The sequence below is a fragment of the Bombina bombina genome, chromosome 1 (assembly GCF_027579735.1).
Source record: "Bombina bombina isolate aBomBom1 chromosome 1, aBomBom1.pri, whole genome shotgun sequence".
Lineage (NCBI taxonomy): Eukaryota > Metazoa > Chordata > Amphibia > Anura > Bombinatoridae > Bombina > Bombina bombina.
The window spans coordinates 1,335,224,451-1,335,244,849 of NC_069499.1; the positions used below are offsets into that span (position 1 = coordinate 1,335,224,451).

The 20,399-nt window shown below is 40.1% G+C and overlaps 1 protein-coding gene across 1 annotated transcript in view; it reads left to right on the top strand.

Moving 5' to 3' along the window:
- FCSK (fucose kinase) overlaps positions 1–20,399 on the top strand; it is a 234,822-nt gene that overhangs the window by 88,016 nt on the left and 126,407 nt on the right. Inside the window, exons 12-17 of the mRNA XM_053702250.1 lie at positions 9,655–9,756; positions 11,813–11,983; positions 12,183–12,256; positions 16,479–16,858; positions 17,230–17,440; positions 18,455–18,621. Of these exons, the coding sequence (XP_053558225.1) occupies positions 9,655–9,756; positions 11,813–11,983; positions 12,183–12,256; positions 16,479–16,858; positions 17,230–17,440; positions 18,455–18,621 (1,105 nt within the window). The remainder of the gene's footprint in view (positions 1–9,654; positions 9,757–11,812; positions 11,984–12,182; positions 12,257–16,478; positions 16,859–17,229; positions 17,441–18,454; positions 18,622–20,399) is intronic.

Below are 20,399 nucleotides of genomic sequence, written 5' to 3' on the forward strand. Positions count from 1 at the left end.
GAGCCCATCTCTGTTTTTTAGTGAGATTATCATGATATCCTGTTTCAGTGTCTAATTTGGCTATTCCATTCTCAACCAATTTAACAAAGCTATTTACTGCTCCAGCCATGAACAAGGGTGTCATGTAGCTTGATTTCTTTTTTAGGGGGGTGTACCCTATATGTGTTCCTGATGTTTCCTGTGATTCATTGTTTTCGATCTGTTCAATGTTATTCTGTTCAGGCTCCTCTTGTATGGATACCAAGTCATTTAATAACTGTCTATCCCTCATATCTAGAGTTTGTTCTTTGGGTTTATCGGTATATAGTTTCTTTAAAACTATTTTTCGTGCAAATAGATGTAAATCCTTGATAGCAGTGAACCTATCCATTTTGTTCACTGGTGAATAAGACATCCCATTTTTAAGGACCTCTTCATGTTCCTTCTTTAGAATTTTTTTGGATAGGTTCACTATTCTCAAATCATTAACCCCCATATTTTCTTTATCATAACACTGTGCCACGACCTCTATTGTTGACTCCTTAAGTTGTAATTCTTTTTCACTGTATCTCCCCCTTCTATATTTCCTCCCTGCTCTGTGCCTTTTCCCCTTCCTTCTCCTTCTTTTGTCTAAAAAAGGTCTTTGATTTCTTCTCCAATTCTTCTTTTTATTTTTATTTCTATTCCCTTCACTAGTAGATGACCTATCTGTGTCAGAAGAAATATCTGTATTCCACTCTCTACCAAAGTCATAGACCTTGTTGGTTTGATAGTCTTGATAATCTCTCTGGAATTTTCTCTTTTTTTCTAGACTTGGTTTCCTCTTGTGTTTTCCTTAACTCTAGTTTTACTCCATTCATCAGTCTTTCATATTCAGTATGTGTTTGCCATTTATCAATTACTAGTTTACTCTCATCCATTTCCTTTTTAGCTCGTTCTAGTCTCAGTTCATTCTCTCTAACAATTAATCTCATTAAATTGAAAGAACAGTCAGATAGATGGTCATCCCAAATTTTTGTTAAATCAGTAAGTAGTGGATCTCTTAGGTTATTCCCAGGTCTTTTCTTGAATCTAAGTCCTCTTGGGATCATTTTAGATTCAAGATATTTATTTACACTCAATACCTCCCATTTTAATTTCAATTGTTTAACAGAACGATTTTTATATGTTTTAAAGGACTTATAAATATTATCAGCACCTGTCTCATCCTGACTGGTGATGGAAGTCTCTGCACACACAGAGAAAGTTTCTGATATATCGCTTTCCCATTCTTCATCATTAATAATCACCATATTGGATCTATCTCCTAGGCCGACACTCAGTGGGGCCACTAAAATCCAAATCTATCAGGGAGCTGAGAGTGACTATAGAAAGAGTACAAGTATGCTAAGTAAACTCAAATTACACTATATTCCAATAGTCCAGTCAGACCAGCTCTAAGAGCACCTGATCTAATCAAAAGATATATATATATATAAATATATATATATAAAATTATATAAGATGATTATATATAGGTATAGATATACAGGGAGTGCAGAATTATTAGGCAAATGAGTATTTTGACCACATCATCCTCTTTATGCATGTTGTCTTACTCCAAGCTGTATAGGCTCGAAAGCCTACTACCAATTAAGCATATTAGGTGATGTGCATCTCTGTAATGAGAAGGGGTGTGGTCTAATGACATCAACACCCTATATCAGGTGTGCATAATTATTAGGCAACTTCCTTTCCTTTGGCAAAATGGGTCAAAAGAAGGACTTGACAGGCTCAGAAAAGTCAAAAATAGTGAGATATCTTGCAGAGGGATGCAGCACTCTTAAAATTGCAAAGCTTCTGAAGCGTGATCATCGAACAATCAAGCGTTTCATTCAAAATAGTCAACAGGGTCGCAAGAAGCGTGTGGAAAAACCAAGGCGCAAAATAACTGCCCATGAACTGAGAAAAGTCAAGCGTGCAGCTGCCAAGATGCCACTTGCCACCAGTTTGGCCATATTTCAGAGCTGCAACATCACTGGAGTGCCCAAAAGCACAAGGTGTGCAATACTCAGAGACATGGCCAAGGTAAGAAAGGCTGAAAGACGACCACCACTGAACAAGACACACAAGCTGAAACGTCAAGACTGGGCCAAGAAATATCTCAAGACTGATTTTTCTAAGGTTTTATGGACTGATTAAATGAGAGTGAGTCTTGATGGGCCAGATGGATGGGCCCATGGCTGGATTGGTAAAGGGCAGAGAGCTCCAGTCCGACTCAGATGCCAGCAAGGTGGAGGTGGAGTACTGGTTTGGGCTGGTATCATCAAAGATGAGCTTGTGGGGCCTTTTCGGGTTGAGGATGGAGTCAAGTTCAACTCCCAGTCCTACTGCCAGTTTCTGGAAGACACCTTCTTCAAGCAGTGGTACAGGAAGAAGTCTGCATCCTTCAAGAAAAACATGATTTTCATGCAGGACAATGCTCCATCACACGCGTCCAAGTACTCCACAGCGTGGCTGGCAAGAAAGGGTATAAAAGAAGAAAATCTAATGACATGGCCTCCTTGTTCACCTGATCTGAACCTCATTGAGAACCTGTGGTCCATCATCAAATGTGAGATTTACAAGGAGGGAAAACAGTACACCTCTCTGAACAGTGTCTGGGAGGCTGTGGTTGCTGCTGCACACAATGTTGATGGTGAACAGATCAAAACACTGACAGAATCCATGGATGGCAGGCTTTTGAGTGTCCTTGCAAAGGAAGGTGGCTATATTGGTCACTGATTTGTTTTTGTTTTGTTTTTGAATGTCAGAAATGTATATTTGTGAATGTTGAGATGTTATATTGGTTTCACTGGTAAAAAATAAATAATTGAAATGGGTATATATTTGTTTTTTGTTAAGTTGCCTAATAATTATGCACAGTAATAGTCACCTGCACACACAGATATCCCCCTAAAATAGCTATAACTAAAAACAAACTAAAAACTACTTCCAAAACTATTCAGCTTTGATATTAATGAGTTTTTTGGGTTCATTGAGAACATGGTTGTTGTTCAATAATAAAATTTTTCCTCAAAAATACAACTTGCCTAATAATTCTGCACTCCCTGTATATGGGAATATCTGTTTAGAAATACATAGAACATATTCCGCTATGTGAATATTGGAATGGGAAATAGTTACAGTTCAAACATAGTTAAAACCTTTAATAAATATGACTATTGCATAAATATGCTTTATTTTTATAGATACGATGAGTCCACGGATTTCATCCTTGTGGGATTACGCCTCCTGGTCAGCAGGAGGAGGCAAAGAGCACCACAGCAGAGCTGTATATATAGCTCCTCCCTTCCCTCCCAACCCAGTCATTCTCTTTGCCTGTGTTAGTGATAGGAAGAGGTAAAGTGAGGTGTTATATAAGTTATACGCTTTTTATTTTTTGCCCCAGACTCAAGAAGGTTTTCATTTACATTTCCCGGTAGACTATCTTTATCATAATGATGGCGAGCATGTCTTGTTACGCCCATGAAGGGCGGGGTTTCGTTTTGCGCCTTTTCTTTCAGCTGCATATTTCATACTAATATCTATGCAGTCTCAAAGATGGTAAGGTCACGCCAACAAAGGGCGGAGCTTGAGGCTGGCTTAGTCCGCAACTGCTCTTCTGTTAAATCACGCATGGAGCAGTTTTTGAGATAGGGCTGATTCCGGGTTGGATTATCATCTGTGTCTGTTCTAGGTGGCGGAGAGCGCTACAGCTACTCTCCGGATATGTTTTCATTCTGTTGATATCGGTCATGTCGTTAGGTACATGACGTTTTTAAGAGTGCAGAAATATCTGGAGGGCACCTCAGAAATGTCTCTCTGAGGTTTCTGCCGGTGTCTATGTGTTTTGGGTCTTAGTCTAAAGCACTGCTACACTCAAGAATAAAAAGTTTCTGTTTAAAAAGTGACAGTAACGTTTTTGTTCATCTTATTTGTCATCATTTAATTTATTCATTGTTTAATCTATCATTTGGGTTGTGGATTGAAACAATCTCTCTAAAAATGAGTTGATTTTTCATTTAAAGAGACAGTAACAGTTTTATATGTTAATCTTTTATTAAAGGATTTTCACTGTTTCTTTGTTTGATCCATCTTTTATGTCTTAGGATGGAATAAGCCCACACAAAACTGAGTTAATTTTTAATTCTAAAGCACAGTAACGTTTGGGTTAAATAAAAAAAAAATAAAAAAAAAATTGTTTCTTTTCTGAACCTTCTACTACTAGTGACGGTTGTCTATAGTCAATCTATGCCACAAATTTCTTTTTTAGTGTCCCACAAAAGTTATCGCAACATACAGTGTCCTGCGCTTCCTCTAACATTTCATGTCTCATAGTTTTCCTACGTGGGTAGAAAACATTTATTGGGGAATTAATTTCAATCAGGATGATTGATTTAGTAGTTGCTATACACAACTGTTTCTTCCCTGTTTACGTGGAGGAAGATACTTCGAGATTTTCTGATAATGATTCTCAGACTCAGAATCATTTCTTTCTTTGATCCTGCTGTTGCCTTTCTCTGTTAGCTTGTTTACCTCCATTTGTTACTTTGAGGTTTTAGCTATTCTGGGCGACTCCGACACTATGGGTGTTAATTAGGGAGTTCAGTAACTTATTTAGAAATGGAAGAACCACATTCCCTTTCATCAGAAGGATGTTTTCACATTCAAAGGTCCTATGGTTAAGAACTTGAAAGGGATCATACATCAGGGCTTATAATGGCGCCCAGCTGTGTTTTTTGATTACCGTCACTAGTGCGACGGCGTATTTTCTAATACTACTAAATCAGAATCTTCCCTGGATAAAGAATCATTAAAGCCTTTGAGTTGGCTAATTCCTTTATTTCGTATTTTTTCCCTTCAGTTTTTCAATCTGAAAATATATGTTTCAGGATTCTCTGTTCCAGCTCACCGAGCCTTATGGTTAGAGCCTGGCTCTACAGATGTAGGCTTTAAGTCTAAGCTTTTTAGCAATTCCTTGCAAGGGGAAGACCTTGTTGGGTTTTGGCTTGACGAAAGTAATTCTCTTTAGATTAAAAGAATTTACAACATAATAAAAGATGGTCTGCTGTTGAAACAGACACGGTGTGGAGGACATGTCCCGATCCGAGACCGGGTCTCGTAGAGGGCAATATCCGTCTTTGCTCAGGCTTGGGTTTGAGATGTTCAGGGTCCCTGGGCAGTAGAAATTAGTGTCCCAGGGAAACAAGTCAGAGTTAGAGGAGCTTTTCTCCCAGAGGCAGGTTTCTATTTTTTAGGATTGTCTGCAGTTCAGTTAATAGGAGAGGCGTTCTTGTATTGTGTAAGAGACCTCTCCTCCCTGGGAGTAATTGTTCCCGTTCCAGTACTGGAACAGGAGCAGGGTTTTTTTATTCAAATCGGTTTGTGGTTCCCAAGATAAAAGAGTAGGGAACCTTCAGACCTATATTAGACCTTCAAAGTCTATACAAGTTTCTCATAGTTCCATCGCAAGATGGAGACTATTCGTACCATTCTTCTTTTGATCCGGAGGGTCAACTTATGGCGACAGTGGATTTAAAGGATGCATATAATTCATGTTCCTATCCATAGAATTTGTCACAAGTTCTTGAGGTTTGCCTTTCTGGTCGAATCCTTTCTGTTCGTGGCTCTTCCTTTTGGTCTGTTCACGACACTCAGCATTTTCACAAGGGTTCCGGGGGTTTTGCTGGCAGTTCTTCAACCACGGGACATTGCGGTGGTGCCTTATCTGGACGATATTCTAATCCAGACGTCCTCTTATCAACTAGCGATATTCCATACTGACGTTGTGCTATCCTTCCTGACAACTCTCGGGTGGAAGGCAAATTTGGAAAAGAGTTGTTTCATTCCACAGACAAGAGTACCCTCTTCGGGAATTCAAATTGAATTTCTATCCATAAAAATTTTTCTGACAGAGGTCAGCGGGTTAAAGATCCTAATTACATGTCGAGCTCTTCAGTTCAATCTTCGGCCGTCAGTGGCTCAGTGCATGGAGGTAATTGGATTGATGGTAACGGCAATGGGCATCATTCCGTTTGCTCGGTTTCACCTCAGGCCTCTGTATCTGAGCATGCTCAGGCAGTGGAATGGTGACTATACAGATGTATCTCTTTGAATAACCCTAAATCAAGACGAGGGACTCTCTTCTGTGGTGTTTGTCTCTGGATCATCTATCCCGGGGGACACGCTTTCGCAGACCTTCATGGGTGATTGTGACAGCGGATGCCTGCCTTTTGGGGTGGGGAGCAGTCTGGGGCTCTTTAAGGGCTCAGGGAGTCTGGACTCAAGCAGAGTCTCTCCTTCCCATCAACAGTCTAGAGCTGAGGGCGTTTTTCTCTATGCTTCTGGTCTGGCCTCAGTTGGCCTCGGTCCACTTCATCAGATTCCAATCGGATAACGTAACGACAGAGGCTTACGTCGATCATCAGGGAGGAACAAGGAGTTCCTTAGCATTGACCGAGGTAGCCAAGATATTTCAGTGAGCGTAGACCCGTTCTTGCTATTTGTCGGCGATCCACATCGCAGGGGTGGAAGACTGGGAAGCGGATTTTCTGCGTAAGCAGTCCTTTCATCTGGGAGAGTGGGAGCTTCTTCCGGAAATATTTTCCAAACTGATGGGGTCGGCCAGAGTTGGATCTTATGGCGTATCGTCAGGAAGCCATGCTTGTGAGATACGGGTCCAGGTCCAGGGACTCTAGGCCGAGTTGATAGATGCTTTGGCAGTTCCTTGGTCTTTCAGCCTAGCATATGTATCCCCCCGGTTGCTTTACTTCCCCGGTTGATTGTTTGAATCCAATAGGAGGGGGCATCAGTAATCGTCATTGCTCCTGCGTGGCATCGCAGGATTTGGTATGCCGATCTGGTGGACATGTCATCTCTGCCACTGTGGCAACTTCCATTGAGAGCGGATTTTCTCATTCAGGGTCCCTTCCATCCCTTGAATCTGGTTTCTCTGCAGTTGACTGCTTGAAGATTGAACGCTTGCTTTATCCAAGCAGGGTTTTTCGGATTTCGTCATAGATTGTTACTAGGAAAATTTACCATAAGATATGGCGTAAATATCTTTATTGGTGTGAATCCAAGGGCTACTCGTGGAGAAGGGTTAGGATTCCCAAGATTTTTACTTTTCTCCAAGACGGATTGGAGACGGGGTTGTCAGCAAGTTCCCTAAAGGGACAGATTTCTGCTTTGTCTATTTTGTTACACAAGCGTCTGGCGGATGTTCCAGATGTACAATCTTTTTATCAGGCCCTGACTAGAATCAGGCCTGTGTTTGGCCCAGTTGCACCTCCTTGGAGTTTTAATTTAGTTCTTAGAGTTCTTCTTGGGGTTCCGTTTGAACCTATGCATTCCATAGATATTAGGTTATTATCTTGAGAAGTTTTATTTCTGGTTGCTATTTATTCTGAGTTTTCAGCATTGCAATATGATTCTCCTTATCTTATTTTCATTCAGATAAGGTGGTGTTACGTACTAAACCTGGTTTTCTTCCTAAAGTTGTTTCAAACAAGAATATTAATCAGGAGATCATTGTGTCCTAATCCTTCTTCTAAGAAGGAGCGTCTGTTACATAATTTTGATGTAGTTCGTGCCTTGTAGTTCTACTTACAAGCGACTAAGGATTTTCGTCAGTCGCCTTCCTTGTTTGTTGATTTTTCAAGGAAACATAGGGGTCAGAAAGCTACGGCTACCTCACTTTCTTTTTGGCTGAAGAGTATCATTCGCTTTGCATATGTGACTGCTGGACAGCAGCCTCTTGTACGAATTACGGCTCATTCCACTAGGGCTGTGGTTTCCTCATGGGCATTAAAAAATGATGCTTCTGTTGAACAGATTTGCAGGGCTGCAACTTGGTCGTCTCTTCACACTTTTTCCAAATTTTACAAATTTGATACCTCTGCCTCAGCTGAGGCTGTTTTTGGGAGGAAAGTTCTTCAAGCAGTGGTGCCTTCCGTTTAGGTTCCCTGTCTTGTCCCTCCCTTTTCATCCGTGTACTATAACTTTGGTATTGTATCCCACAAGTAAGGATGAAATCCGTGGACTCATCGTATCTTTAAAAAGAAAAGGAAATTTATGCTTACCTGATAAATTTGTTTCTGTTTAGATACAATGAGTCCACGGCCTACCCTGTTTTAATGAGACAGGTTATTATTTTTTTGTTAAACTTCAGACACCTCTGCACCTTGGCTTCTTATTTCTCTTTCCTTTCGAATGACTGGATTGGGAGGGAAGGGAGGAGCTATATATACAGCTCTACTGTGGTGCTCTTTGCCGCCTCCTGCGTAATCCCACAAGTAAGGATGAAATCCGTGGACTCATCGTATCTAAAAAGAAACAAATTTATCAGGTAAGCATAAATTTCCTTTTTTACATGTTTTCATCTACTTAACGGCAAAGGACTCCAATGCACATATATATATAAATATAAATATATATATATATATATATATGTATGTATTTATGTTTTTATATATGTGTGTGTGTATGTGTGTGTATATATATATATATATATATATATATATTTAGACATGTATATGTATGTATCTCAATGTTTAAGTCCTTTGTCTGCCTTTTTTTCTAATACTTGAGATCTCCTATCTTTGAGCCTTTATAAGTTTTGTGTGCAATATTATTATTGAATAATTTTTTATAAGATTGTGTTATTATGAGTGTAAGTGTACTTTGTAATGTATTTTGCGCTCACGCGATTGCGTTTAATTTTAACTTGTAATAGGAGCCGTAAGCACGATGAGCGCAAACCCACATGATAAACCCCTTATTGCTCCACTTGTAACCTAGCCCATAAGCATTGCATTTCTCGGCTATTATGTTGATTCTAAACGTTTTATTAATCCAGAAATGCATTTGACCCTAAAACTGCTTGACTATAGGACTGTTTAGAAAGTAGTAATACAAATTTGGTGCCTAGTTTGGTTGAACACAACTTTTGCTGCTTGTGGGATGCCCTTTAGCAAAGTAATGAGGGGTAATATAATCTCTAGAAATCATACGCAACTGAGACTCCCTTAACATCATTAAGAGAGATGCATTTTTTGCCCTCTCCAGACTAGCTTTCATCTGCTCATTCAGTGTTACCCACATTCCATTGCTCTAACAATTCTTTATGTACTCTCTCCATCTCTTCGGAGTAGTATTTTATAAATAGCAGACAAAGAAAATCTACCCATATGATAGGCAATTTCTGGAATAGCAAATAGAGGCGTGCCCCAAAAGTCAGAATCATGACAGATAAGACCATCAATGTAGTGCCTCAGATAGAGGTAGCCATAAAAATGCGTTTGTGGGACATTATATTGCGTTTTTAGATATCGAAAAGGTTTCACTGTGTGCAATAAAGGACCCAGGACGTCCCCTACGGCTTTAATCCTTCTTTCTCTCCTTATATCAAATGGTAGATTATCTGACCTGAGGAAATTCCACATTGCCTATCAGAGGTGTATATATAGGGATTGGGTAAGAATGTTATAGGCTAGATGCCATTTAACCCTTTTTTAAGAAAAGTACCATAAAAATGTACTTTTTCATATACATTGTAAAATATTTTCACTTAGAGATGTATGGGAAGGAAATAAAATATCAGAGAGTAAGAGTAAGTGTGTCGCAGATTGTAATCTTCGGATGTATTTCTTGCAGCATCCCCTGTTGGTAGAAGATGGAAGTGCAGTTATTAACAGCCGACTGATGGGAGAAGTATCTGTCAGCACAGGGAGTGTGATACAGAACTGCCAGCTACAGGTACAGAGTACAACGTTTCTGTGCTGTAATACAGATCAGCCTACTGCAGGTATTGATTACTTATGGCAGTGATTTTCAAAATTTTTTTTGCCGTGGCACACTTTTTTACATTAAAAATCCTGCGGCACACCACCATCCCAAAATTTTACAAAATCACACATTGTAGCCTAATACAGCATGTGTGTATATATATATATATATATATATATACATATATACATACACACACACGTACTGTACTGTACTGTCATGCCATGCCTCCTACAAACTATACGTGACATATTGACATTCATTCACAAACAATCATAATGATTGTCTGAATGAATGTCAATATGTCATGGTTGTAAATGCTGTCTGTCTGATGAGCCTGTCACATCAAAACACGCAAAATTTTAAAAATATGTCACACTGTTGTCAGTCTGCCGCGGCACACCTGAGGATCTCTCATGGCACACTAGTGTGCCGCGGCACACTGGTTGAAAAACACTGACTTATGGTACAGCATGTAAAATATATCTCACAGCTGCAGTGACTGTGCACCTAATAATTATTGCTAAATACAGATTGGTTAACTGCAGAAATTAAGAGCTCGCTTTCCAATCTGTAATGAACTCTGTGATGCATGTGCTGTAAAAAGTGTTGTATAATTATTCAGACTGCAGGCACTAAATAAGGGTGTCCTGTGTCCTTAGGGTATTGTAGTGAGCATTAATACTGTAATACCGAACTATAGGTACTAAACATTAATTCTGTAATACAGAACTATAGGTACTAAACATTAATTCTGAAATACAGAACTATAGGTACTGAGCATTAATACTGTATTATAGAACTATAGGTACTGAGCATTAATACTGTAATGCAGAAATATAGGTACTGAGCATTAATACTGTAATACTGTAATACAGAACTGTAGGTACTGAGCATTAATACTGTAATACATAACTATAGGTACTGAACATTAATACTGTATTATAGAAATATAGGTACTGAGCATTAATACTGTAATACAGAACTATAGGTACTGAGCATTAATACTGTATTATAGAAATATAGGTACTGAGCATTAATACTGTAATACAGAACTATAGGTACTGAACATTAATACTGTAATACAGAACTATAGGTACTGAACATTAATACTGTATTATAGAACTATAGGTACTGAGCATTAATACTGTAATACAGAACTGAAGGTACTGAACATTAATACTGTAATACAGAACTATAGGTACTGAACATTAATACTGTAATATAACACTATAGGTACTTAGCATTTAAAGGGACATGAAACGCATATTTTTTCTTTCTTGATTCAGATAGAGCATACACTTTTGAACAATTTTCCAATTTACCCCTATTATCTAATTTCTTTAGTTCTCTTGGTATCCTTTGCTGAAAATAATACCCAGGTAGGCTCAGGGGCTGGGAGCTAACTGTTTATTGGTGGCTGCACATATATTCCTCATGTAATTGGCTTACCGCTGTGTTCAGCTAGTTCCCAGCAGTGCATTGCTTCTTCTTCAATAAATGATAGCAATTAATAATAGAAGTAAATTGGAACATTATTTTAAAATATATTTTCTATCTGAATCACAAAAGAAAAAAATGTGGGTTTCATGTCCATTCATGCAACTTTTTATAATGCTGCTTGGCTGACGCTGATGGTATGCTGGGGATATTCAGTCTCAGCTTATTTTTAACCATTTATGTCCCTTTAATTAAACATTGTATTCTTCTTTATTTTATTTTATTCTAGGTTTCTGTATAAATGAACCAGAGCATAAATACTATAATATAATATATATTAGGGATCAAATTAACTAATATAGCATTACTTGTATGTACAGATTACGGAACTGAATGAGGGGCTATTGCGTGTTTGGGGATCCATAGTATAAAATTGGCATTTATATTTGAATGATTTGTTTAGCTTGACTAGTAGAACAATATACTGAACTGTAGTTCAGTATATTTTGCCAAATACCACATTGTTGTGATAATATACTTTAGGCCATCTTTCCTCTACTGACTTCTCATCTTTATTCTCTGCCAGGGTCCTTTGTTTGTGGACAGTGGGTGTCTGCTAACAGGCATTAACCTAACAATAGGGTCAGAGCTAATTGGGCACCATCTGAATAACGTTATATTGCAAGGTCACCCCATTCAGATCCACGACTTGTCCCTGACTGTATATAGCCTTCTTGGGATAGATGATGACCTTCAGGTAATATTTTCATGGAGACCCTACATTGGAGTCTTGACTAATGACTGGTGTATGGGTGTATTTATATGTGTGTGTGTATGTATGTATGTGTATATATATATATATATATATATATATATATATATATATATAAATAATATATATATAATATATATATATATGTGTTTTCTTTTTTTTTTATTTATATGTTCACCTCTAGTGTCCTGCAGGGAGCGGCTCTGCCACATACCTTAACCATCGATGGGAGGAGTTTTTCTACAGGACAGGTATTAGGTATGTGCACCAGTCATATACTCTCCTCTCATGATACTTTCTCTCTTTTGTCTACTATCCTTATTTCTCTTGTAAAGGTGTATCCAGTCCACGGGTTCATCCATTACTTGTGGGATATTCTCCTTCCCAACAGGAAGTTGCAAGAGGACACCCACAGCAGAGCTGTCTATATAGCTCCTCCCCTAACTGCCACCCCCAGTCATTCTCTTGCAACTCTCGACAAGATAGGAAGTGTAAGAGAGATGTGGTGACTTAGTGTAGTTTTTACCTTCAATCAAGAGTTTGTTATTTTTAAACGGTACCGGCGTTGTACTGTTTTACTCTCAGGCAGAAATTAGAAGAAGAGTCTGCCTGGAGGTTGATGATCTTAGCGGTTTGTAACTAAGGTCCATTGCTGTTCTCACACATAACTGAAGAGTATGGAAAGAAAACTTCAGTTGGGGGGACGGTTTGCAGATTACCTGCTTTGAGGTATGTTCAGTATATTTATTTCTAGAGAGATAAGGTCTAGAAAATGCTGACAGAGCCTTGTATATTTGAGGTAAGCCTGATGCAGTGATTTAACAACGACTGGGTTCATGCTTACAAAAAAGGGTAATATTCATGTTAATACTCATATTACTTAGTGTCAAAATGTTTGCATGGTTTTATAGAAAAAACGTTTTTTCTCTGAGGGTGATAAATCTTTATTTGGGGCCTAGTTTTCCACATGGCTAGTCAGATTACTCCTAGGAGTACTTTTTTAAGGCCCTCTGACATCGAGTGCATGGTGGGAGGGGCCTATTTTCACGCTCTAAATGCGCAGTTGATATTCAGACTGAGACATCCAGCTTCCCTAAAGGAGTCCTCTGGCATCTAGGACCACTATAGAGTGTTTTTTTCCTGCAAAAATCGTGTTTAAGGGCAGGTAGGAGCCACAGCAGAGCTGTGGCAGTGTGTTTGACTGTTTATTAACGGTTTTAAAGTTTTTCTAATCCGGTTTGGGGCCTAAGGGGTTAATCATCCATTTGCAAGTGGGTGCAATGCTGCTTTAGTCCCTTATACACACTGTAAAAATTTCGTAGAGTTTACTACTTTTTAACACTGTTTTGCAGTTTATGTGGTAGTTTTTTTCTCTTAAAGGCACAGTACCGTTTTTGTTTAATTGCTGTTTCACATTTATTAAAGTGTTTTCCAAGCTTGCTGGTCTCATTACTAGTCTGTTAAACATCGCTGACATAGAGGAAACTCCTTGTTCATTATGTTTAGAAGCCATTGTGGAACCCCCTCTTAGAATGTGTACCAAATGTACTGATATTTCTATAAGTTATAAAGACCATATTATGGCATTTAAAGATTTATCACCAGAGGTTTCTCAGACTGATAAAAGGGAGGCTAAACCACCTAGCTCTCCCCATGTGTCAGAACCTATATCTCCCGCTCAAGTGACGCCAAGTACATCTGGCGCGTCCAATGCGTTTACCTTGCAAGACATGGCGGTCTTGTCCAAACTGCCAGGGTTACAAGGAAAGCGAGACAGCTCTGGGGCTAGAACAAATACAGAGCTTTCTGACGCTTTAGTAGCTATGTCAGATATACCCTCACAATATGCAGAAGCCGAAGCAGGAGAGCTTCTATCTGGGGGTGACATTTCTGATTCAGGGAAGGCGTTACTTCAGTCTGACTCTGAAATGACAGCGTTTAAATTTAAGCTTGAACACCTCCACTTGTTGCTCAGGGAGGTTTTAGCGACTCTGGATGACTGTGACCCCATTGTAGTCCCAGAGAAATTGTGTAAAATGGACAAATACTTTGCAGTGCCTGTTTACACTGACGTTTTTTCAGAAATTATTACTAAGGAATGGGATAGACCAGGTGTACCGTTCTCTCCCCCTCCTGCTTTTTAAAAGATGTTTGCCACGAGTCCCGTGTTGCGGCATCTATGGGAGACGGTCCCTAAGGTAGAGGGAGCAGTCTCTACCCTAGCTAAGCATACAACTATCCCCGTAGAGGACAGTTGTGCTTTCCTAGATCCAATGGATAAAAAATTAGAGGGTTTCCTTAAGAAAATCTTTATACAACAAGGTTTTATTCTCCAGCCTCTTGCATGCATTGCCCCAGTCACTGCTGCAGCGGCTTTCTGGTTCGAGTCTCTTGAGGAGGCTCTACAGGTGGAGACCCGTTAGATGATATTCTAGACAGGATTAAAGCTCTTAAGTTAGCTAATTCCTTTATTTCTGACACCGTTTTTCATTTAACCAAGCTAACGGCTAAGAATTCAGGTTTTGCCATTCAGGCGCGTAGGGCGCTATGGCTTAAATCCTGGTCAGCTGACGTTACTTCAAAGTCTAAGCTTCTCAACATCCCCTTCAAAGGGCAGACCCTATTCGGGCCTGGACTGAAGGAGATCATTTCTGATATTACTGGAGGAAAAGATCACGCCCTTCCTCAGGATAGGGCCAACAAACTAAGGACCAAACAGACTAATTTTCGTTCCTTTCGAAACTTCAAGAGTGGCGCAGCTTCAGCTTCCTCTAATGCAAAACAAGAGGGAAATTTTGCCCAGTCCAAACCAGTCTGGAGACCTAACCAGGCTTGGAACAAGGGGAAGCAGGCCAAAAAACCTGCTGCTGCCTCTAAGACAGCATGAAGGAGTAACCCCCGATCCGGGACCGGATCTAGTTGGGGGCAGACTTTCTCTCTTCGCCCAGGCTTGGGCAAGAGACGTCCAGGATACCTGGGCTCTGGAGATTGTTTCCCAGGGATATCTTCTGGACTTCAAAGCTTCATCTCCAAAGGGGAAATTTCATCTCTCACAATTATCTGCAAACCAGATAAAGAGAGAGGCATTCTTACGTTGCGTTCAAGACCTACTGGTTATGGGAGTGATCCACCCAGTTCCAAGGGAGGAACAGGGGCAGGGCTTCTATTCATATCTGTTTATAGTTCCCAAAAAAAGAGGGAACTTTCAGACCAATCTTGGATCTCAAGATCCTAAACATATTTCTCAGGGTCCCATCCTTCAAGATGGAGACTATTCGAACCATCCTACCTATGATCCAGGAGGGTCAATATATGACTACCGTGGACTTAAAGGATGCTTATCTCCACATTCCGATACACAGAGATCATCATCAGTTCCTCAGGTTCGCCTTCCTAGACAGGCATTACCAGTTTGTGGCTCTTCCCTTCGGGTTAGCCACAGCACCAAGAATCTTTACGAAGGTTCTAGGGTCCCTACTGGCGGTTCTAAGGCCACGAGGCATAGTGGTAGCTCCTTACCTAGACGACATTCTGATACAGGCGTCGACTTTTCAAATCGCCAAGTCCCATACGGACATTGTTCTGGCATTCCTGAGGTCTCACGGGTGGAAGGTGAACGAAGAAAAGAGTTCTCTCTCCCCTCTCACAAGAGTTTTCTTCCTAGGAACTCTGATAGATTCAGTAGAAATGAAAATTTTTCTGACAGAGGTCAGGTTGTCAAAACTTCTCTTTCTTTTTGGCTAAGAAGCATAATCCGCTTAGCTTATGAGACTGCTGGCCAGCAGCCTCCTGAAAGAATTACAGCTCATTCTACTAGAGCAGTAGCTTCCACATGGGCTTTTAAACATGAGGCCTCTGTTGAACAGATTTGTATGGCGGCGACTTGGTCTTCGCTTCATACCTTTTCTAAATTCTACAAATTCGATACTTTTGCTTTCTCGGAGGCTATTTTTGGGAGAAAGGTCATACAGGCAGTGGTGTCTTCCGTTTAAGTTCCTGCCTTGTCCCTCCCTTCATCCGTGTCCTAAAGCTTTGGTATTGGTATCCCACAAGTAATGGATGAACCCGTGGACTGGATACACCTTTACAAGAGAAAACAAAATTTATGCTTACCTGATAAATTTATTTCTCTTGCGGTGTATCCAGTCCACGGCCCGTCCTGTCATTTTAAGGCAGGTGTTTTTTATTTTTAAACTACAGTCACCACTGCACCCTATAGTTTCTCCTTTTTTCTTGCTTGTCTTCGGTCGAATGACTGGGGTTGGCAGTTAGGGGAGGAGCTATATAGACAGCTCTGCTGTGGGTGTCCTCTTGCAACTTCCTGTTGGGAAGGAGAATATCCCACAAGTAATGGATGAACCCGTGGACTGGATACACCACAAGAGAAATAAATTTATCAGGTAAGCATAAATTTTGTTTTTTATTGTACTTACATAATTGGACATGTATACTAACTCACATTACTGTGATTTCCTAACAGTGAGGGCAATCTATGGGGCTATGGTACTACACCCAGTGAGCACAGTTTGTTACATGCTCCATTATTCCCTGTTCTTCATCCTTCGGAGTCCCTGGGCATTGGAGATGTGCTTTGGTTTTTGGGGTCAGAAGTCAGTAGCAGAGATTCCAAAAGTTACCTACAGCGTTGGAAGAGTTCTTGGCGCATGTCCTGGCATGATTTGCGGCAGCACCGGGATCAAGAAAGGGTACTACAAAGTCGCAGGGAAGTTTTCTTCAGCCAGGCTCAGGAGAAGCTGCAAAGAGTGTTGTTCGCCAGGGAGGAGCAGAGTCTGTTACCTATAATTAAGGCTGCAGTACAAGAGGGGAGCCAGGAGCTGCTGCTGACAACACTGGATCATGGTGAGATTGGTATTGATGATGCAGTGACCTCATAGCCAGACAAACGGCAGAAACTCCAACTCTTAGGTAACTGATCTTTTTTCCGAACACGCTTGGTGAGTGCACAGATGGCTTTTATCTGTGGTTCCAGTATGATCCATAGCACAGTGTTCTCATCAGAAGTGCATAGTTCATTATACACAGTAACTTTAAATTCACAATCTCTTCTATTTCAGAGGGAAGTAACCTCTCTTGAACAAACACCTATTGTCATTCAAACACCTGTCATTCATATTTATTTTCATTAACATCAATGTAAGACATGAAAACTAAGATTCTTCCAGTTCTCTTTCAAATGTTCCAACTGACAGGCCCCTTTTTTCATTGTTTAGTGGCGTCTGTGGCTGAGGACCCAGGAATAGCAGCCAGAGCTTTGGCTTGTGTAGCTGACTTGCTGGGCTGTATGGCAGAAGGGGAAGGGGGACTAAGAAGTGGACCAGCAGCTAACAAGGCCTGGGCTAGTGGCTACCAGCTCCTAGAGAAGGGCAACATTGCTGATGGTGTGAGGCAGCTTGCAAGGGAGCGTGAGAAATGGCTAAGCAGGTAATGACTCGCCCAGCAGGTTTTTAACTATTTTTTGCTTCGGTAATGGGATACTTTGCAGAAGTAATGAGGATGGTTGACTGGAACCTGAGAAAGTAATATAGGCTTTGTGCAACTAAAATGTGATTATATGATTGTCACCAAATACATGCCTTAAAAAATGTAAATAATAAGCAAAGGTTTGCAGGTCTCCTTTGGGAGTGTATGCAGTTAAGGTACACTGAGATAGTCGGCTGGCCAGGGGTGTCTGCAAAAGGTTTTCCAAGGAGGGGTAAAAAGTAAAATAACCTAAGCATAATAATATCAGTGGCAACATGTGAAGCAGATAGGTTTGCTTGTCGTACCCATGCACATTCTAAACATGGCAACTCATTGGTGTCAAGAGTGACTAAATTGAGTGCTTATTCTTAGATATAAGGTAGGGCTTTATACACACACATACATACACACACAACAGAAAACCTAGCACACTCTTGCAAGCACAAAACTAGATTAAAAGCAAAATGTTTTAGAGTTAGTTTCAGCACTTGGCAAAATAGTGATAGCCCAGGACCACGTCAAGGTCTCTCCCTCCCTGGGTCCCTAACATACAGCCACACAATGCTTGCCTTCAACCAAACAAACTAAAATACAAAAGGGTGACACAAGCCTTTTGTTATTCACCTAGACACATACAAAACATGGAGATGGATTGCACTCTCAAACCAGACTGGGTGCCACTGCAAAACTCACAGCCCTGTGTACTCACCAGCACTGACAGACAGCTGCACAGCTTTCAGTGACTCAGGCAGCTTACTCCAGTCAAGCCAGGCTGCAAAGCCCATAGAGAAAATTAAAGTCTGGCACTCTTACAAGCACATAGCTAGATTAAAAGCAGAACGGAAGAGTGCATTTTAATCTACCTGTGTGATTGCAGACTCCCATGTCGGCTGGGATATGGCCAGAATAGTCATGAGGTTGTTTATAGTCTGCTGGTCTCTGTCAGTAAACATTTTTCATCTGATTTTTTTCTAGACCAGGTCTTCTGCTTCGTGCTGCTCGTCATTATGAAGGAGCTGAGCAGATCCTGATTCGCAGAGCCGTAATGTCGTCTGGACAATTTGTCTCAGTTAGTCAGAAGCATCTTTCCCCAGAAGGACACTGGGTGTCTGCAGAGTGTCCAGCTCGTATAGACATTTCTGGTGGGTGACCATTTAAATATTCAGTGTCTGTACCTAACAGGATGGTTATGAGTATGCCATGTATTAGAATCTATAAATGTTACATTTTATGAACAATGTAAGCAGGGCCGCCATCAGGGGGTGAATAGGGCGACTCCTGTCAGGGGCCCCATGAGACAAGCACAACTATTATTTAAAAAAAATATATATATATTTTTATTTTACATTTTGGCAGACACCAGAGGGCACTACAATAGAGTGCTATTGAGCGTGGGAAATGTCATTACAAGGAGTAAAGTATTAGCATTTAAGAGGATTTCTGAGTGTGCACTAAACCACTATGCACAGTGTGAGAGACTTGGCACTTCAGTTTGTACAGTGTGTGCCAGAGGCAGGCGGCAGATTACTTTCATTTGCAGAGTAGGTAGGACTTACTTAGTAAATGTTTTTTATTTATTTGTGCAATTTCAGATTGTAACTTCAGTGTGGTAGGGCCATTTTGTTTAGCAATGTATTTATAATTATTTGGCAATGCTGTAGAAATTCTATATTTAAAACCACGCAGAAATGTTTCCTCCTCAATACACAAATGGTAGGTGCCCATTTGGCAGATATGATTTTTATATATATGTATATTAATTACATTCCAGTTTACTGCCCCTTTATGCAAGGACTTTCCAGATGCCAGGAGGCATTTATCTAAGATTTTTTCATCTGCATAAAATGTTATACTCTCAGGCTAAGATTGCTCAGTGTTTGAAATGAGACAGGTTAACTTAACACTGTTCAGTTTACACTACAGCTGACTTAATTTTGAAACACATACAAACCTAAATCCTGCATTTAACCAGATTTAATGGTATGAGACCTAGTGCCACAGCTTATGTTTCCACTAAGACCATCTAGAGTACAGCGTTTTCATAATCCACAGCTGACAGATGGGAACATTTGTACACCAGATTTGAAGTGGTGCTCTTGGTTGAGGAAAGTGGGGGGGACTCCAAACATATATCAACCTTTCAAAAGTACTTTTCTTCATCTACCCATTCTGACAGATCAATAATGTACAATTTTGAATTCACCGAAGTATTTTTGTTTGCACATTTACAAATATGATTCTTTAAAAAGTGATCTTTTAATTTCTGCTATTTTTTTTTTATCATGCATGTCACACACTGTTGATTTAGGGGATGGCAATGTGCAGACATTTTACCTCCTGTGAGTGTTTCTGTGGGTGTCTGTGTTTATGTCTTTGTGCTTTTGTTGGTGTCTCTATGAGTGTGTATCTATTTTTTTTCTGTGGATCTCTCTGTGTGTCTGTCTTTGCTCATTTTATGTCTCTGTGAGTGTGTGTGTGTGTATGCATGTCTTTGTGTGTTTTCTATAATTGTGTGTGTGTGTATGTCTTTGTGTGTTTTCTGTGGGTGTCTGAGAGTGTGTATGTCTTTGTGTTTTCTGAGGCTGTCTCTGTGGGTGTTTCGTTGGGTGTATGTGCAGGTTTGTGTTTGAGTGTGTGTGTGTGTCCATTGTCTGTTCCTTTTTAGGAATTGTGGCCTTACTACTGATTATTCACATATTTCTACAGACTTTGAGACTAATGAGACCTTTCTGGAAGTCACCAATCCACCATTTAACCTTTAAATTATTGTTTAGGCAGTTCAGGGACCTTCCTTTCAGTCACTGCATGCTGTTGTCATCATTTAGTTGGCATCTTCCTTGACAAAAAGATAATCAGAATTCCATGTTTCTTTCATGTAATTAGCAAGAGTCCATGAGCTAGTGACGTATGGGATATACAT